The sequence below is a fragment of the Abramis brama genome (genome assembly GCF_963993115.1).
Source record: "Abramis brama genome assembly, chromosome: 25".
NCBI lineage: Eukaryota > Metazoa > Chordata > Actinopteri > Cypriniformes > Leuciscidae > Abramis > Abramis brama.
In genome coordinates, this window is record NC_139987.1 from 16,954,787 (window position 1) to 16,972,571 (window position 17,785).

At 37.0% G+C, this 17,785-nt stretch overlaps 1 protein-coding gene across 3 annotated transcripts; it reads right to left on the reverse strand.

Moving 5' to 3' along the window:
- Positions 1-438: 438 nt before the first annotated feature.
- On the reverse strand, positions 439-15,033 carry fez1 (fasciculation and elongation protein zeta 1 (zygin I); the record flags this gene model as incomplete). 3 transcript variants are annotated; one of them, XM_084103866.1, is made up of 10 exons in its annotated part: positions 14,709-15,033; positions 12,571-12,940; positions 10,983-11,082; positions 9,264-9,350; positions 8,735-8,900; positions 7,943-8,217; positions 4,990-5,070; positions 4,803-4,878; positions 4,549-4,614; positions 439-1,304 (listed from the first exon to the last, which is right to left on the reverse strand). In XM_084103866.1, the coding sequence occupies exons 2-10, from the start codon at positions 12,885-12,887 to the stop codon at positions 1,288-1,290; spliced, it is 1,185 nt and encodes a 394-aa protein (XP_083959992.1). In that variant the 5' UTR covers positions 12,888-12,940; positions 14,709-15,033. The 3 variants fall into 3 exon arrangements, with proteins under 3 accessions (XP_083959992.1, XP_083959993.1, XP_083959994.1); XM_084103867.1 differs by having other exon boundaries at positions 10,241-11,082; positions 14,709-14,905; XM_084103868.1 differs by lacking the exons at positions 439-1,304; positions 4,549-4,614; positions 4,803-4,878; ... (3 more) ...; positions 9,264-9,350; positions 10,983-11,082 and having other exon boundaries at positions 12,567-12,940; positions 14,709-15,006.
- Between the last annotated feature and the right edge of the window lie 2,752 nt (positions 15,034-17,785).

Sequence of the window (17,785 nt, forward strand, 5' to 3'; positions counted from 1 at the left end):
GATTCAATTAACGTTAGATAGTGATTCAACAGACAAAAGTACAAATGAACATCACGGTTTGTAATATATTAGAAACAAATTCCTTCATAAAGGTAAAATGCCCCCGAATATCAGTCCCAAGGGACTAAACACCGCTTAATAAATAATTATAATGTAAGTTAATATAAAGCAGATCTGGAAAGGTCACTCACACACCACCATGACTCTGGAAACTTTTTTTTCCTTTTTCTTTTTTCAAATAATAAGTTGGCTAATGGTATTATCAACAGTTTTGATGTCACCTGTTTATTAGGGTTAACAAACCAACACTTATAAGCATAATATTTCACTAAAGGCCACATCAAAAATCCTCCTGTAATGTCAATACGCTTGTGCTTATGATTATCTGCGTATGACTGACCTCTAGTGGAAGGTTGCGGTATTACAATGAATCAGTCATTCAGTTTTTACAGGGTTTGACATTTATTGGAACTGTAACTCAGCAATACTTCACATTCCTCCATGTCCCTTAGTAAATAAGAAATATATACATTAAAGAAGCACAAATCATGAATGAAAGTTAAAGTTAATAAAAAAAAAGTTTTATTAGATAAATGGATCATCAAAGAAACCACATTATGTAGAACTATATTTAATTCATACATAGGATGAAAAAAAAGTCTTAGGTTACCCAAAATAAGAAAAGTCACAAGGTTTCTCCCTATAACTTGGCATTAATGTAGAACACTAAAACATGCTGTATCTTCAACCAACCTCTGCTGAAATGAAGCCACAATACTAAACGGCAAAAAGCAGAATGTCTGGATGGATTATTTTCAAATGTGCTCTCGAAATCAACGCATCTGCGCCTCGCCTTCAGAAGATTGTGAATAATGCCCTTCTCATCATCACCAGTGTTCAGAACGGATGTGAATTATCAAGTAAAATGCCTTATCTTTCAAAATAAAAATAGTACCTGATCGTAGAGTTAAACCGATTATAGGTCACCTGTTTTACGCTTACACGTTCCATATGGCTTTTGGCCTGAAGTAACGTACATAGTAGAAAACATGTAAAGCACCAGGCGCTGTGGTATGAACGTCGTGGATATGTGAATACAGGAAGGGCAGTGAGATGAGCAAGGTCAAAGGTCATTAGATAAGCAAGAGAAGGATGGTTAGATGTTCAGGGTCCCTCGCTGATACTGGGTAAGGGAGCTCATGCAGCTGGGCTGGAGAACTGAGAGAGGAGAAACGAAGACACCTGGCCTCTCCACAGTCTCACCAACAGCAGATCACGCTCAGGACTTTAGGTAGGACACAGAACTGCAGGATGGAGATATGATAAAGTATTAATGCGCTCAATGCTACTAAAAGTCTAGAATAAAATGTTCTTCATACATATATTTATTTATGAGAAGAATATTTAGAGCTGGAGAACAGTATTACCCTGGGAATCCAGTTTTTGAATTAAAATCATCTCAAAAGTACAATTTCGATTTTTATATCTACACTGCCCGGCCCCAAAAAAAAAGTCGCTGTTTGGATTTAAATAGGCAAATGATTAAGAGTCGATGATTGGATCATTATTGCAGTGATTTCTAGCATGTTATATGTTTGGCAACAGTTCTTCAAACCATAATTGATGGAGTGTGTAGCTTTTCATTTCTTGAACAATCATGTAGGAAGACACATCATGGTCATATTCCAGGATGACAATGTCAAGATTCCTCAGGCTCAAATTGTGAATCATTTTCACATTAATTGGCGGGAATTTCACTTTAAATTCATTGAAAGTCTTTGGGATGTGCTGGAGGAGACTTTACAGAGTGCTGGACTCTTGCATTCAAGATCTTGACCAAAAATTGGTGCACCTCTTAAAGGCAGGGTAGGTAGGACTATATAAAAATAAAAGATCCACATTTGTTAAAACTTTCTATATATATCAATACATAATTAAAATGTAAGTACTCTGAAAAAAAGAGTATAAAAATCAAGTGACTCTAGACCGTTTAATCTGTATTAAACACAGCTCATTATTTCGATTCGGGACGAATCAAAGGATTGGCTTAGGCGACTGTCACTCTCTCTCGCAACCATGGCAACCACCCTTTTGCCACGGGATCTGCCCACTTGCGCGCGCACGTTTGATTTGAGGAATTCGAGAGGCACGGAACCTAGGAATAGCAAAACAATGGCAGAGAAAGAGCAATCAAAATTCACATTACCGGCATGCAGTTAGTGAAGGCAAACAAGGCAAAAAAAGAAGACAGTACAAGAAAAGGTAATGAACAAAAAGTCTTTGGATAAACAAAGAAATAAAACGCGTGTCAATATCGGCGTAGCTTTCCAGCGACCACTCCGTCCTCAGCCTCTACTTCCTCGGACCCTAGTTGCACGCCACGGCCTCTTGCACGACCTCCTCTGCTTCGCCCTAAAATTATTTTTATTTTACAAAAGGACATTTTACAAACCTACATTTTGCGCATGTGCTCCTGCACGCACTTTTCCAGTCACAACACAGCAATCAAAGGAGGACGCGCTGAAAACTGTAATGCTGTTCTCTTCCTTCATAACTCGTACTGAGAAGGTTTGAGTTGCAGAGGAATTTGTGACTGTTTCAGCTGTTCAACCACATCAAAGTTTCGTAATTAGTAAGTCCGTGCTTTTTCTCTTTTTGTTCTTATGTGCTGAAGGGCTGCTGTGCCTTGGTGAAACGGTGTTTGTACGTGAAGAGCTCTTTTCCAAAACGCCATAAACCTAAAAAGCTGCCTCAAAGAACCAGCAAAAGTAATGATTATGAATGTGTAAAATATTGCAATAAGACATTTTAATTGTTTATTAATTTCTGTGTCGGCTGCAAAGATGAAGTTGACGATATTTGACTCGCGATCTTCGCAGTAGGCTAGTGAACGCATGCACCGGAGAAATGCACATTTAGGCTACATAGTTTTATTTTGTTTTGGATGGTTTTGTTTAGAACCAGATTTCTGTAAATATATTCCACATTTTTTAGGCCTGTGAGGCGAGGCTACGGTTCGGTTCACGATGATATAATCTCCAGTTCAAGCACCTTATGTTGTGATTGATAGCCTATATTTACTTTATGTATTTAATCCAGGAATGAAAATATTAATGAATTAATGAAAAAAAAAAATATTAAAATTAAGATACAATTAATACAAAACGAAATTCGTTTTAAAGAAAGGCTTTGTGCTTTCTGTTTTGAGGTCTCTGTTAAAGTTTGAAAGTCTTAGTGCAGCTTTCAGAGCGCTGGCGTCCATAATGGAGAAATGTCAAGTAATATTGTTTTTTCCTCATAAATGCAAACACGAAAAATAAAAGACAAAAACTTTTTTAAAAAGACAAACCATAAATTTAGAAAAAAAAAAAGAAAAAAAAAAGGATTTATAGCGTTTTGGGGGAAAAATGAATGGATTTATACCGTTTTGAAAATGTTGATTGATCATCAACAATATTGTTGTTTGATTTAATAATCACTGTTGCAAGAAGTGCCTAGTTAAGTGTTTTTTTTTTTTTTTTTTTTTGTAAGTGGAAAAAGTAGGGGCTGCCACAGATTCTGTTTAGTTAGCTCCTTTATTGTTTTTTTCTATAGCCTAGAATAATACAGGTCAAATGCAGCAAGTCAAAAGACCAACTGGACCTTCTTTGCCAGTTTGCTCACATTTCTTTGAAGGATGGCAAAAATATCGCCTGAATATCGATATCTAGATATTGGAAAAAAATATCGAGATATTCATTTTTGTCAATATCTCCCACCCCTACATGCAGAACACCATATATGTTATGAATCTTACACGAAATTCATCTTCATCACAATATACCTGATGGTAATGTAAAAAAGTGTATCAATGCAACCTGTTTTTAGCTTATATAACTAGCTCGTTAGCGAATCAAAAAATATATATTTTAAATTTACCAATATCAATATGCTAGCTTGATAGTGAGTACTAAAATACATCTTATTTGTTTATTTTCATAAGCAATTAGCGTTAGATTTTTTTATTACATGTGATTCTGACATGATGTCACTACATGCACTGTGCTCCTTCCTCTCTGCTTGTCTCAGGTAAATAATGCGTCTTCAGCTCAGCGGTTGGAGTCGCGCGTTCATGTGTTTTGGGGGCGTGGCTTTGGAAGGAGCCCAGAAGGGAGGGGGTGGAGTGAATGGAAATAATGAACTGTCTTTAAAACAGTCCTGAGAGGTCTACAGAGACTCGATTTTTATACTTTCTTTTTCAGAGTACTTACATTTTAATTATGTATTGATATGTACATAAAGTTTAAACAAATTTGAAAAAGAAGTTTTTTAGACCATTCCTACCTACCCTGCCTTTAATGGAAATAAATGTGATCCATTTTTTTTTTAGGCCGGGCCGTGTATATTTATCTTTCGACCTATTTAAGAGCCACAGTTAGTTTCTCTAAATTCTCTTAATAGATAATAATACTATATAAATCAATCACAATAAAAATCTCAAATACACCTCAATGAACAACAACAAAAAAAAATCTTAATTCTGGAACAGTGAAAATATTTTAGATTTACCTTTTAATATATAGTCAGTCAGGAGGGTTGGGACCTTCTCACTGTCTTCTTTCATGGCGTACAGAACTGCAAAACAATATTACATTTTATTTATTGGCAGATACTTTTATTCAAAGCCTTCAATGTACACATTTACATTTTTATCAGTTCAAGCTCAAACCCATGAGCTTGGCGTTGTAAGCGTCATACTGTTTGAGCTACAGAAGAGCCCTATATTATATAGTTGAATTATTAATGCAGTTCAGTACACTTACTTTTCGTGAGCATTTGCAAGTCATCGACAGATGGAGGAGTCACCTTTTTCTCATATGGGATGACTGTGTTTAGGTACTTTTGACCACACACACAAGAAAAACACAGACACAGTTTATGGTCAGATTTTATACCTGCATCCAGTATATATGTTTAATCCAGCACTTTAACTGAAATGCTCCTCCTCACCTGTTTTTCTGTCCCTGAGGTCCCAAAGGTCTGTCTGATCCCTGTCTGCAGGATGTTGGACAGACCCTCCATGCTGAAGCGCTGGAAAACATTCAAATATTAAACATTTAGTACCAGAGGTTTCTGTTCTCATACAGTACAGTGCAAGCTAGAGAAAAGATCTGGTAAGCATTTAAAACTATTAATTTTATTTCTATTGTTTTATTTTAAATATATATATATATATATATATATATATATATATATATATATATATATATATATATAAAATATATAAATAATTTAATATAAATAATACAAATATATTTTTAAAATTAATAATATAAGCCATTTCATCAGTATGGAAGCTTGTTTCCGCCACAAAATAAAACATTTTAAAAGATAATTGCGACTTTTTATCTCATAATTGCGGGTTTATATCTTGCAATTCTGACATCTTTTCTCAGAATTGTGAGAAATAAAATCACAATTGTGAGATATAAAGTCCAATTCTAAGGGTGGAAAAAAGATGTGTTTTTTTTGTTTTTTGTTTTTTTATACCTCAGAATAGTTTATATAGCTCACAATTCTGACTTTTTAACATGCAATTGCGACTTTATATCATGCAATTGAGACTTTATTTCTCAGAATTGCGACTATATCTTGCAATTGCGACTTTATTTCTCAGAATTGCGACTTTATATCTCGCAATTGCAACTTTATTTCTCAGAATTGCGACTTTATTTCTCACAATTCTGACTTCATATTTCGCAATTCTGAGAAAAAAAGTCACAATTCTGACTTGATATATCGCAATTGTGAGAAAAAAAGTCAGAATTGTGAGATAAAAAGTCGCAATTATTATTATTTATTTATTATTCAGTGGCGGAAACAAGCTTCCATACATCAGTTATCAGTCATAAAATGAAAATATTTATCAGTTTATAATAATGGCCAAAAAATGTATTTCTTTACACACTACTTTCTTGTTCTATACCCAGTTTCGACAAAAACAACAACAACCTTTCACTTTTATTGGATAATAGGGATGGGACGGTATGAAAATTTAATATCACGATTATAGTGACCAAAATTATGGCGATTATCAATATTATCACGGTTTTGTTAAAACGAGATGAAAGTTTTTCAAAAAGAGTTGATGCTCACACTGAAGAAATTTCAACAAGTTTTATATTTGAAAATCAACAAACAACAAATAAAACAAGCAGCTCTATGCACTTTTTAAAGCAAGATTCTATTATGTGGTATTTCCTTCCTTATAATGACGGTCGTCAATAGCAACGCTTTATAACACCGCGCACATCCATTGTAACGGCCGCCTAGTGTTAAGTAGTGTTCATGACATGAATGTTTATGTGTTATGTGTGATAACTTCTTCTATGGCGTACGTTATTGTATGCATGCTGTTTTTATGTGACCGCGCACGCACAGTGAGAGTGAGATTGCTCGCGCAAAGAGGAAGATGACTCTACTGCTGACTGTTGTTTTATTATAATGTGTTTACTTCCACTTTGATTTGTAGCGTGTTTTAGAGTGTTTTATTTTCCCTTTTAACATTCGCTCTTCGACATGTATGTGAAGAGTGTGCTTAACTGAGAGAAAACATCTATAAAAGTCTCGTAGAACTACCAGTTCATTTGCACTGTCTTGTATCTGGGCAGTATTCAAACTCTCTGACAGACGTTACACCATGTAGGCTATCACAATCATAGACTGTATCACAATGGACGCGCTCTCTCGTTTCATTCAAATACAACTTGCCGTCTTGCGTCTCCGTTTTTAATTGTATTGAAAATTAAATCAGAGTTGATTTATTGTTTACAGAGTTTGATAATATTGTTGTGATCATCTTTTCTGAACGATTGTTTTGTACGCTGTACATAATGGATTTATAACAGTTCGATCAATTCAATGTCCCTGTAATTATGTGGTAAAAAAAAATCGGTGTAATAAGTGTATAATGAATATAAATTATTATCCCTTAAATGTCACATAGTCTTGTTTGAACTTGTTCGTTCGTCTTTGGCTCAAAGCCACTTGCTGCGAACTTTTCTTTGCAGAAGCTTCACGTTTATTTCAAGTGATTGATATAAAATAGTTCAACTTAAAACAACATTTTTTGCCCAATTATTTCCCTGGTATTGAGGTCAAAGTTAACTTGCCTTGCGTTCGCTATACAACAGTGGGTAATGGTCACACAAGACGACTCGGCTACTTTTTCTTGTGCATGTTAGAGCTGACAGGGTGACCATCCTCGATTAAGTTTCCCTCAGGACTTTTGTTAAAGCCAAAATATGACCACACACCTCAGAACTGGTTCTCTTAAAACAAGGCTGAAAAATCTCCCGAGCACGGTCACTGCCTTCCGCAATTCCTTCTTGAATAAAAAACAACAACAACATTGCGCGCTGCGCCTGCGTCAGACTGTTGCTGGCTGAACAGGATCTAAAATCGCGATCATCAAACACGGTTTTAATGATTATTACATTTTAAACGATATTACTAACCGTCAGTACATTTTATCGTGGTTTATAGTGAAACCGGTAATCGTCCCATCCCTATTGGATAAAATCCCAGGCTTCCGAGTTCAGGAAAATGGTGCATAGTTTATTCAATTTGAGATTCACAATTTGCCACATTTACTACCTCTAGTCTCTGTGTACAAAATGACTAAAATGATCATCCCATCCCTGTGAGAAAATGGATGTTGAGGACACAGATGCAGTTACTTCCATGATGTAATGGAATCACGGCAGCATTACAGTAAGAGGAAGCTAGTATTGCCTTCACAGCTCATACTGCAGGGGAATGCTTCCTCTGCTCGTCCAGTAAGTGCTAAGTGCAGCTAAAGAGTCATGGGCTGGGATCCATTAACCGTAGAGAGAGTGAGAGATGGCTGTGTCTGGAGACTGAATGGAGGTAAACATCATGCATCTACTTTCAACACACTTACTTTCGCAGGCATGCTCCCAATCTTCTCGGAGCGAGTAGATCCTTGTAGACTCATGGCCTTGTCCTTACGCCTGCGCTTGCTCAGCTCCCTTTGCTCCTTCTGTCTGTTCTGGACCTCCATTAGAGCTGTGATGAAGGTGTTCTTCACCTCTTTCTCAAACTCCAGCTCGTCCCTCCGGGCCAGCTGAGTTACCAGTTCCTCCGAATACTCTCGTATCGCCGCCTCCACCCGACACAAGATGTCAAGCAGCGCCGAGCTCGGCATCAGCCTCAGACCTCAATGACAAACAGCACAACAACATCCAGTTTCAAAAGCGAGCAACACTTGATTTTCACACTGTGAGTGTGACTAATGTGAGTGTGGCTTTAACGTAATATTTCTTTAGTGTTGCTTTCAGTCGACATGGGCTATTTTTCATTCACTTTTGTTCCACTGCATCTTTGGTTTCAAAAACATGATCTGTTTTATACATCCGTGGGAATCTTAGACAACATGGTTTAAAATAGAAACTATTTTCTCAATAGACATCTGTTTCTATTCCTGGGGTGATGTAAAGCATATTTACATTGACCTTGATCTAGTATATAAAGGTACTTCTCGTAATAATGACTTTTGCTGATGAACCTCATGCTGTTGCTTGTATTTTAACCATAAAGATAAACATAATCTGTTACCTGTCCATGTAGATACCAACTAAATATAAAGCAGTATTAGTACTTTCTTTTCCATCTTAATGTACTGTATAGTTTCACCTGAAGAATTTATTTATTAATTGCAGGTTTATCTGTGCACCTTCATAAGAGCAGTTGTTGTTGGAGGCCTGAGACAGCATGCGGATCTCCTCCAGTAGGGAGGGGTTGCTTTGAGAGGAAGAGACCCCGATATCATCGTCCTCCTCTTCCTCCGTCTCTCCAGGATCTGGGGAGTTTTCCATCATCTCCACAATCTCCTCAATCACCTGGTGAGGGAATAAATAACAGATTTCAGTGGATGTTTAAACAATTTTAAGGACACAAGTAGAACTGTAGTTTTGAATTTAAGCTTTGTACACAGTGAATAAATGCAATCCCATAAATAGCACACTTGATTTTAAATCTAGCAAAGCTTTAAAACTAGGCTACTGTTCAAGTGTAAACCTGCCCGATGTAAACAAACCCTCAAACACAGTATTAGGCTACATTTATCACCCACAAAATGCTGGCACACTAATTTATTAACCTTTTGAAGCATTAATTATTGAATAATTCTTTACTGTAAACAAGTATTCTGGGATTTTTTTTTTTTTTTACCAGTGCAACACATCTGTTTAGGTTAGGCTCACCTGATCAGCTGTAATTAGAGGTTCTTCACGCAGACAATTGGCATTTTCATTCTTCTCGTTCATCTCATCCTCATCTTTTTCATGTATCTTTAAAGCCAAGACAATGAAATATTTCACAACGTGTTTAGGAGCATCAGCAGTATCAATAGGACAAGATGGTAGAGAGTAATGGCTCCATATAGTTCCATTACACTCATTGGTAATGTGCTGAGGAGAGTGCTTTTAAAGGTAGCTTATAGAATGCTTGACAGCTCTTCTGGTCCACATTGATGCACAACAAAAACCTGACTACTCATCTACAGTACTTCACTGCTAAAACTAATCAAAAGCTAACATTATTAGATTACCCAGAGTCATCTGTGTCATCACGATGACTGAATATAAAAGAAAATACGGAAATGTCTGCCAGTCAGGCATGGAGACTTCTGTAAGATTTTTTCGTGATATAGAAACTGTTTATTGCAGAGCTTGCGACAGGCTGAATGTCAGAGAAAGTAGATCAAGTTAGATTTTTGGCAGCCAGTGACTGTATTTGCTGTCCATTTGGCATAAACATACCACACCCTGAATCAAGAGGGCAAAGCTGTACTCTCACATAGTGCTGCAGTCATTTGCTCTGAGGAAATAAATGCTTTTTCAATGAAGGAGAATTATATTATTTCAAAAACTTAGGGTTTTTCATTGTCCAGTGCTTCAATGGTAATTGCTTTGCAACTTAATTCAGTTCCATTAATATAATATAATTAATATTATTATTAAAGTACCCTAACAACAATTAATTTGTACTGATATTATTAACATAATAATAATAATAATATCAAAATATAGATAAGTATTAAAGGGGCTATATGTAGAAATTAGAAACCCTTGTTTTTAGCAACACTAGTGGCCGTTAAGTGAACTGCAGGCAGCAACTTATTGCTGGTGCTCTTAACATAAAAGAGACTGAACGTGATTCAATGCCTTGATATACTTACGGCAAAGTTCTTTTTCGTTCTTTACTTAGAAGTAAAAAGATGTTGCTTCGATATACTGTTAACGAACATCCAGATGTCATCCATGCTGCTGAGAGCGACGTTTAGATGAAAATGTACTGTAAATATGTGGTGCGCACTTTCCTCTCAATAACAAAATAAACACACAACAAAAATGACAGAGGTGAGAAAGCAGCAGTTAAGAAAGAATTGAATCATATTGATGTGGATATGTTTGCACCAGTTCTGCAATTCATCAGCATCATGTCGACAGATGAGGTAACATAACACTAGCTCTTTCGACATTATCCTGAACATTGTATAAGCATTTGTCTCATGTGTCATAGAACGGAAGAGAGGCTCTCGGGAGCGAGTGTAAAGTTCACATCCTTTTGATTTTCCCTGCAAAAACGTCATGAGTCCTTCACAAAAAATCAGTCTACAGGCTTTCATAAACAACCTATGTCAGGGAAGGTCTTGTTTTTTAAGTTTTGTTACTAGCTGTTTACACATTGTCAATAAAAGCTAATTATTAATACATAAAAATACTTACATATAGCCCATTTAAAAGAAAAGGTTGTGCATGCATTAGTAAATAATTTGTTGTCCGTAACATTTTATTGTACTATAGATGTAAAGTATAGTCATGTCCTATATCACTAATCTATACAGTAACCCTGCAGGAAATACAAATCTATTATCATGTCAACAGCATGAAAGTTATCAGAGCAGAGCAGATGTTTACCTCCTGATCTGAGAGGTTGCCATTCAGTGTTTCTGAGGCGGGGTCATCCCAGCTGGACACAGAGGAGGGGATGTAGTTGTCAGTCAGAGCATCCCACACACTACAAAGACACATGCATGGACATTTATATACACAATGTTCCAACCGACACACAGTGAATATGAAACAAATGAGACATTCATTCTCAGAATTATTAATAATACATTCTTTAACAATGGCTTTAATAAGAAATTCCACTTATATGTATTAATTATGATTTGTTAGCACTGGGAATGTAGAGACAGATCCAATGTACAGCGTTCATTTATATGCATTTGTGCACAGCAGTGACGCTACAACATGTTTAAGTTGCTGTTTAAGTAGATGCTTTCCATGTTTATATAACCAGGCTAGTGACAATGCTTTCTTTCTCCTTTCTTTCTCTTCTCTTTTCTGTCTATTCATCTACATGCCGAAATTACTCTCCACACTTTCTTTGTGCCTCTGTCTAGTCATCCAGGGAACAAGTGGCCATTCAAAGTGTGCTGATCTCTGAGGGCATACAGACACAAGCCTACCAGCCTCCATGCCAGCCCTGCAACAACACCAAACTGGTACAGACTCATCGTCTACCCATATGTCATTGTCTGAAGGAGTTTCTGTTTACTGTCTGAAGATCTCTAAAAGCAACATCTTATCTAGAATATTTACCAACCTTGGGTTAAAAAAAGGAATTGCAGCAGGCTTATTTCTGTAATTTGTCAGATGCACAGCCACAGGCTGAATTCTAGCGCAAGGACAGATTTGTGTCTGAATTCAAGCCAAGAACAAAAGCCACGGGCAATGAGAACACATCACAGCGGGAAACGCAGAAAATAACATGCTAACAAATCATAAATCAACAACATATTTACAGCACAAACTAAGAGATGCTCAAATACTGGAAATCCCAAAGACATACTCGTTTTTATCTCTTAAAATGCTACAGATTGGAAAAAAGCATCCAAAAAAATTACATTTGAAGCAAATGCACAACTATAAAGCTAGATTTCTGATGTTGTAATGCTCTTTTTTTATTTCCTTCCAATATTTGTATATATTTTTGCCATTAGAGTCCCAATCAGTGATGATGTTTTGACTGTTTTTTAAATGCATGTGCGCTATATTTAGACCAAGAGATTTTTTTGTCCTGTTTTGCGAGAGGCAGATTTGACGCCAAAGAGAGGATGGTGACAGGCTGCCAGCACAGGCAAGTCAGGACAAACAAAAGCACTGAGGCGTATAAAAATTTGCTGAATAATTCACGGCCAAACCATGGACACATGCGCACAGACAAGCGCTGGTGATGGACAAAGGGTGTTTTTTATAAAGTTTGATTGACGTGGCAGTTGGCAAAGAGACATGTCCTCACTTTGATTGGCAGAGAGAGCCAACTGGATGGGCATATTTATCAGCACAGTGATAACAATGTCCATACATGTATTTGGTGATACTTAATGGTGCAAAAACGTGAAGCCAATTGCATCAAACTGCACAATTAATTAATAAATCTACCTACATGTATTTACGTTATATATTCTGGAAGTGGAACAGAAAAGATCTTGCTTACTCTTCATCTTGAAGCCTCTCCTCGTCCTCCTCGGCGTGAGATTGGTTGCGAATGGGTGCCAGGCCTTCTGTCTTGGTGTTGTAATTATGGAAGCACACATTCAGCTTCTCATCAAATTCATTGACCAGGTCCTCCATGGACTTGAAGCTCATCATCTCGGAGAAGTTCTCTAGCTCGGAGAAGTCTTCACGGCACAGCGGGGCCAGAGGAATTGTTTTGTGAGGCCGACATGGAGGATGCTCTGATTCGAGATCCTCCCTCTTGCAGGGCCGCAGATCCTCGAATTCCTCATCCAGGCACACCAGAGGGGCCTCCATCCTGATGCCCTCTTGATCGCACAGTCACGTGGAGGTCGGCACTGCAATAATCCCTGATTAAAAAATAGAATAAACGTCAAAATGTCATTCAACATCTCAAATCACCGTCTAAAACATAAAACACTGAAAGTGAAATATTTCAAATCGTTTTTCACTTATCTTAAACAGCTAAAACTGTATTTGAATATGAAGTTATATAACAGTAATGGGTTCCTCCGAGTCAACAACATTTTGTACGGCTTATTTAATTATTGTACTATGAACATTTAGACTTATGCAATTTTTCTCAGATGACATCTCGTTAAATTAATTTCTTTCTCTTCCACTAAGCAAGCATGGGGCACGAATGACTGCATTTCGCTCAAGCAGAGTGAAAGTAATTGTGTTTAATTTGCATGGCGGTAGAACCTCTGGGATTTTTCCCAATGAATTCCTGGTCTGTGAGGCAGCCGAAGTCAAACAGCAATTATAGCAAATACTGCTCAATTAAATTCACTTTCTCGAACAAATAAAAAAATAATAAATGCTAAAGTATGTACAGTAGCTTTTTTTCTGCAGTCATTAGTGCCTTTAATACACTATATAGATTTAAAATATTAATATTTATTTTTAGCAAATTAAATATTACAATATGAGCTACAAAAGCTAACTTTGCCAAAAATAGATGCTATTGCATTCTCTTAAAGTCAAGATGACTTGAATGAAGATTCACTCTTCATTGGAATGAACAAGTTCAGTCTGAGAGTAATTATAACATTAGTTCATGCGTTCTTTTTTGCCCTGTGATCTGACAGTTCCCATGAATGAGCTTGAAAAGCTTTATCAGGCTTAACGTCAAAGCTAAAAGACTGCAGGATAAAAATCCATTTAAAACAGGGTTGCATAAGCTTTTACCCCAACATCACATTAGTCAGCAATGTGATATTACTTTACCCTAGTGTGTATGTATCTGTCTGTCAGAATTAAGGTCGTGACCTTTTCCACTTCCTAGTTTTTGGCTACCCATTGATTTGTTTTTCCACCACCCATAATTCTGTGCCTATCGGCAAAACCAGTTTAAAAAAAAACCTTAACATCTAAATCCAATGACCAAAGCACAGAGGTAATTCAATGTTACAGTGATAAACTGCTGGCCCTTATTCACAATTCCTGGGGAAGGGGGTGGAATTGAGCAGGAGTGTAAATAGCATATTGACCTCAAATCAATCGATGGAACACAAACTATGGCAATGGAATAAAACACTTTTGCTGTGCGACCTCCATTGAGGATGACGTGATCTAAATGTGCATTACATTCATATTTATCATCGTGCTGATAAATGCAAGAGATATTTCTCAAATACACTACTTAGAGGATAAATTTGGATTACAGAATGAATTTGTGAATGTTAACATTGCTTGCGGCAGGTGTGACCTATGTTGTGAAAAATGAATATACCATGTCACAAGATAAGATTAATTGACGAGCCATGATGAGAAGAAATATGGCGGACCACATCATAAAGCATGGCAGAGAAAAAAAATAGAAACATCCCACTGTAACGGTTGTAGATGAAGAATTTCTTTAGATCACATGGGTTTGAAAATATTTTTGACTATCCAAATGGAGGAAGAATATTCAAATTGTGCAATTTTAAAATGAAAAATAATAATTACAATATTTTTTCTACAAATATGTACAGAATGAAAATGGAAAAAAGAAAGGGATGGATGCATAACGGATGGAGATCAAGGTTACCAGATTTCCCAGAGGGAATAACGGGAAAACAATGGCGGGATGGAGACGGGGTGATGGAGGAGAGAGAGGGAGGAACAAATTACCTGCAGAAGAATCTCTTCTTGTATATCTGGGTAGAAAGAGCCCCAGCTATTCCAATATAGTCAGAGCAAAAACACCATCAGCAAATCCTGGTCGGGATGAAACAACACCGGACACATTCATTCCCATCACACACACACGCAAGCACTGTGTCGTGATGGCCGCTCAGCTCACTGTTCTAGTCCACGGCGTCTTGTCTAAGCCAGCCGAGGCGCCGAGTGTTGTTTTCTGATCATTAAGCAGAAGCCGTCCTCTCCTGTTCCACGGAGCCTGCGCATTGCTACGGCAACTGACGGAATCATCCTCCTCGCCACCCCTCCCCCTTCTGCTCCTCTCCTCATGCACCTCACTCTCTCCGCCCCCTACCCCTCCCGCTCCCTTTCTCTCGATCTGCCATAAGCCAAATCCTTCCATATTCATGAGGAAGGAAAAAAACAGTGGTAATGGAGAGAAGCTGTAGTGGGGCTTTATTCACACCTTGAACTCGCTTGTCATCGGACACATCAGGGGTCTCTTGGCAGGATCCCCCTCTCATTACCCCTCAAAGCACGCTCAAGGGATTTTCAATGAGAAAGCCGTGCTAACAAGATGCACGCCGGCTCCTTGCTGTCAGTCATTCCTATTGAGATTAAAGATAGAAATGTGGCAAGATTACAGTATATTAATAATGTTGCAGGGTCATATAGTGTATTAGTATAGCATAGTGGGGTCCAAAAGACTGAGAGCACTGCTGAAAATGCTTCTATATTGTTTTGTTTTTTTATCATTTAATAGTTGTTATACAAATTATATTATTAGTATAACTTTAAGTGAAAAGTTAAAATTAACACACCATCAAATCCACAAATTTGATTATTTAATTTCTGTCATGACCATGTTTGACATGGTAATGGATATGACAATGTTGATATGTTTGGTCTTGGCAAAATAGATCTACACTGCTGTTGCTGCAGAGCAAGTACAGTGTTTGCTACTGCCGATACATAGTAGACACAATGCTGTGAGCAAGTAAGACACGCTGCTGCTGCTGCTATACAATATATCATGAATTACCCATAGCAGATCTATAGAGGTGGAGCTGGGGAAGGTGGAGGGTTTCTGAAAGTAAGCTGCAAACTGCTACAGCAAATGCTGAACAAATATTTGAAGGTTGAGTATAGAGAGCAGAGAGGTTGAGCAGAGTTTCATGACAGAACTTTTTATTAGTGACAGAATTGTAAAGGTTTTTATTAATTTTAAGTCAACATTTCTTTGTTTAAATAAGGATGCGCATTATATCAGTAAAATATTGGTTATTGCCGTTTTGTGCACAAATTTGCTTTTAACAATTAAAATAATATATTTTAGTTTTTAGTGTTTTATTTGTCATTTATTTAGACAAAATAGAATTTTAATAATCTGCAATTTAGCAGTTATCAAACATAACATGAAAATAATTATTGACATCTGTATTGGCCAATTTTTGTGTGTGTGCATTTAACATGCTCATTTCCCTTAATTTTAGATTTAGATGAACTCTTCCATCATCTACACATCTTAATCTTTAAAAACACTAATTGCTCACTAATCTCAAAATGAGTATCCGTTTTTTAAATGTACATTATAAGTTATGATACCCAAATTTGCTTGTAGCAATTAAAATAAAAATTGTTTTTAGTTTTTTATATGTAATTTATATTTGTGACCCTGGATCACAAAACCAGTCACAAGTCGCACGGGTATATTTGTGGCAATAGCCAACAATACATTGTATGGGTCAAAATTATCGATTTTTCTTTTATGCCAAAAATCATTAGGATATTAAGTAAAGATCATGTTCCATGAACATATTTTGTAAATTTCCTACCGTAAAGATATAAAACATTTATTTTTGTGAGTGAATGCAGCACAATCAATTTTTTTGCACCCTCAGATTCCAGATCTTCAGATAGTTGTATCTCGGCCAAATAGTGTCATATCCTAACAAACCATACATCAATGGAAAGCTTATTCATTCAGCTTCCACATGATGTATACATCTCAATTTAAAAAAATTGAGCCATGTGACTGGTTTTGTGGTCCAGGGTCACATTTTGTAAAATAGTGTAGACTTTTGATAATCTGACATTTACTGTATCAGTTATCAAACATACCATGAAAATAATTGCCATCTGTATTGTCCTCTATTGTATTTTAATTGCATCCTATTTCAACTTTTGAAAATCTTATTTTAGATATTTAATCACAGATTGCCAATGTGGTCTCAGACTTTTGGACCCCAAGATTTGTCTGACTCTGTACGCCATCCAGTAAGTCAGAGAGACAGAAATGCAGCAAAGACAAAGACTGTGATTTAAAGGACCTGATGGGGCATAAAGAGCCAGTTTAGTTTAGTCATTGCATTGCCCATCCGCCCTCTACGTCACACACACCTCCTATGTGTTATCCCACTCTCCCTGCTGCCCTTAATCCTTCACGGCTTTTAATCGGCATCTCAGCCTTTAAAAAGACCCATACAGTTAGAGACGCTATCCTGCATGCATGTGTCTGCATGCATACGAGCTGCTCAAACTTGGCTTGCCATATTCCAGGGATTAGCATCTGATTTTGTGGATTACAGACAATGCTTTCACAGTTTTGAGCAGATGACTGTGGGAAACAACAAGAGTGTGGCACACGCTGCCTTAATAGAGCTTAGACATCACAGGATGTCCAGTCCTTATATAGTAAAGCTTCCTTTCCATGTGGCCAGATTTACTCAGAAATGTGTTTCTGTGCTTGAAGCTGCGTGACTAAAATACAAATGCAAGTGTACTTGCATTATTACTACTGGCTGCTTGAAAATGGTGATACAGTTTGGTTAATTTGTTGGCTGAATGCATGTGGCACTGCTTTGTCTAATAGACTTGAAACCATGTGAGTCCATTAATGGTTAATATGAAGGAGGAGAGAGCAGAAAGTAACAGTAGTGGGTCTTTATGAAGGGGGAGGAATATTCTGCAAAGCTCAGACAAATATGACATCATCTCATATGGGAGTGTCAATCATTGTCTAATGTATTCAATAACTACAAAACGCTTAGATCATAAAACAATCTATT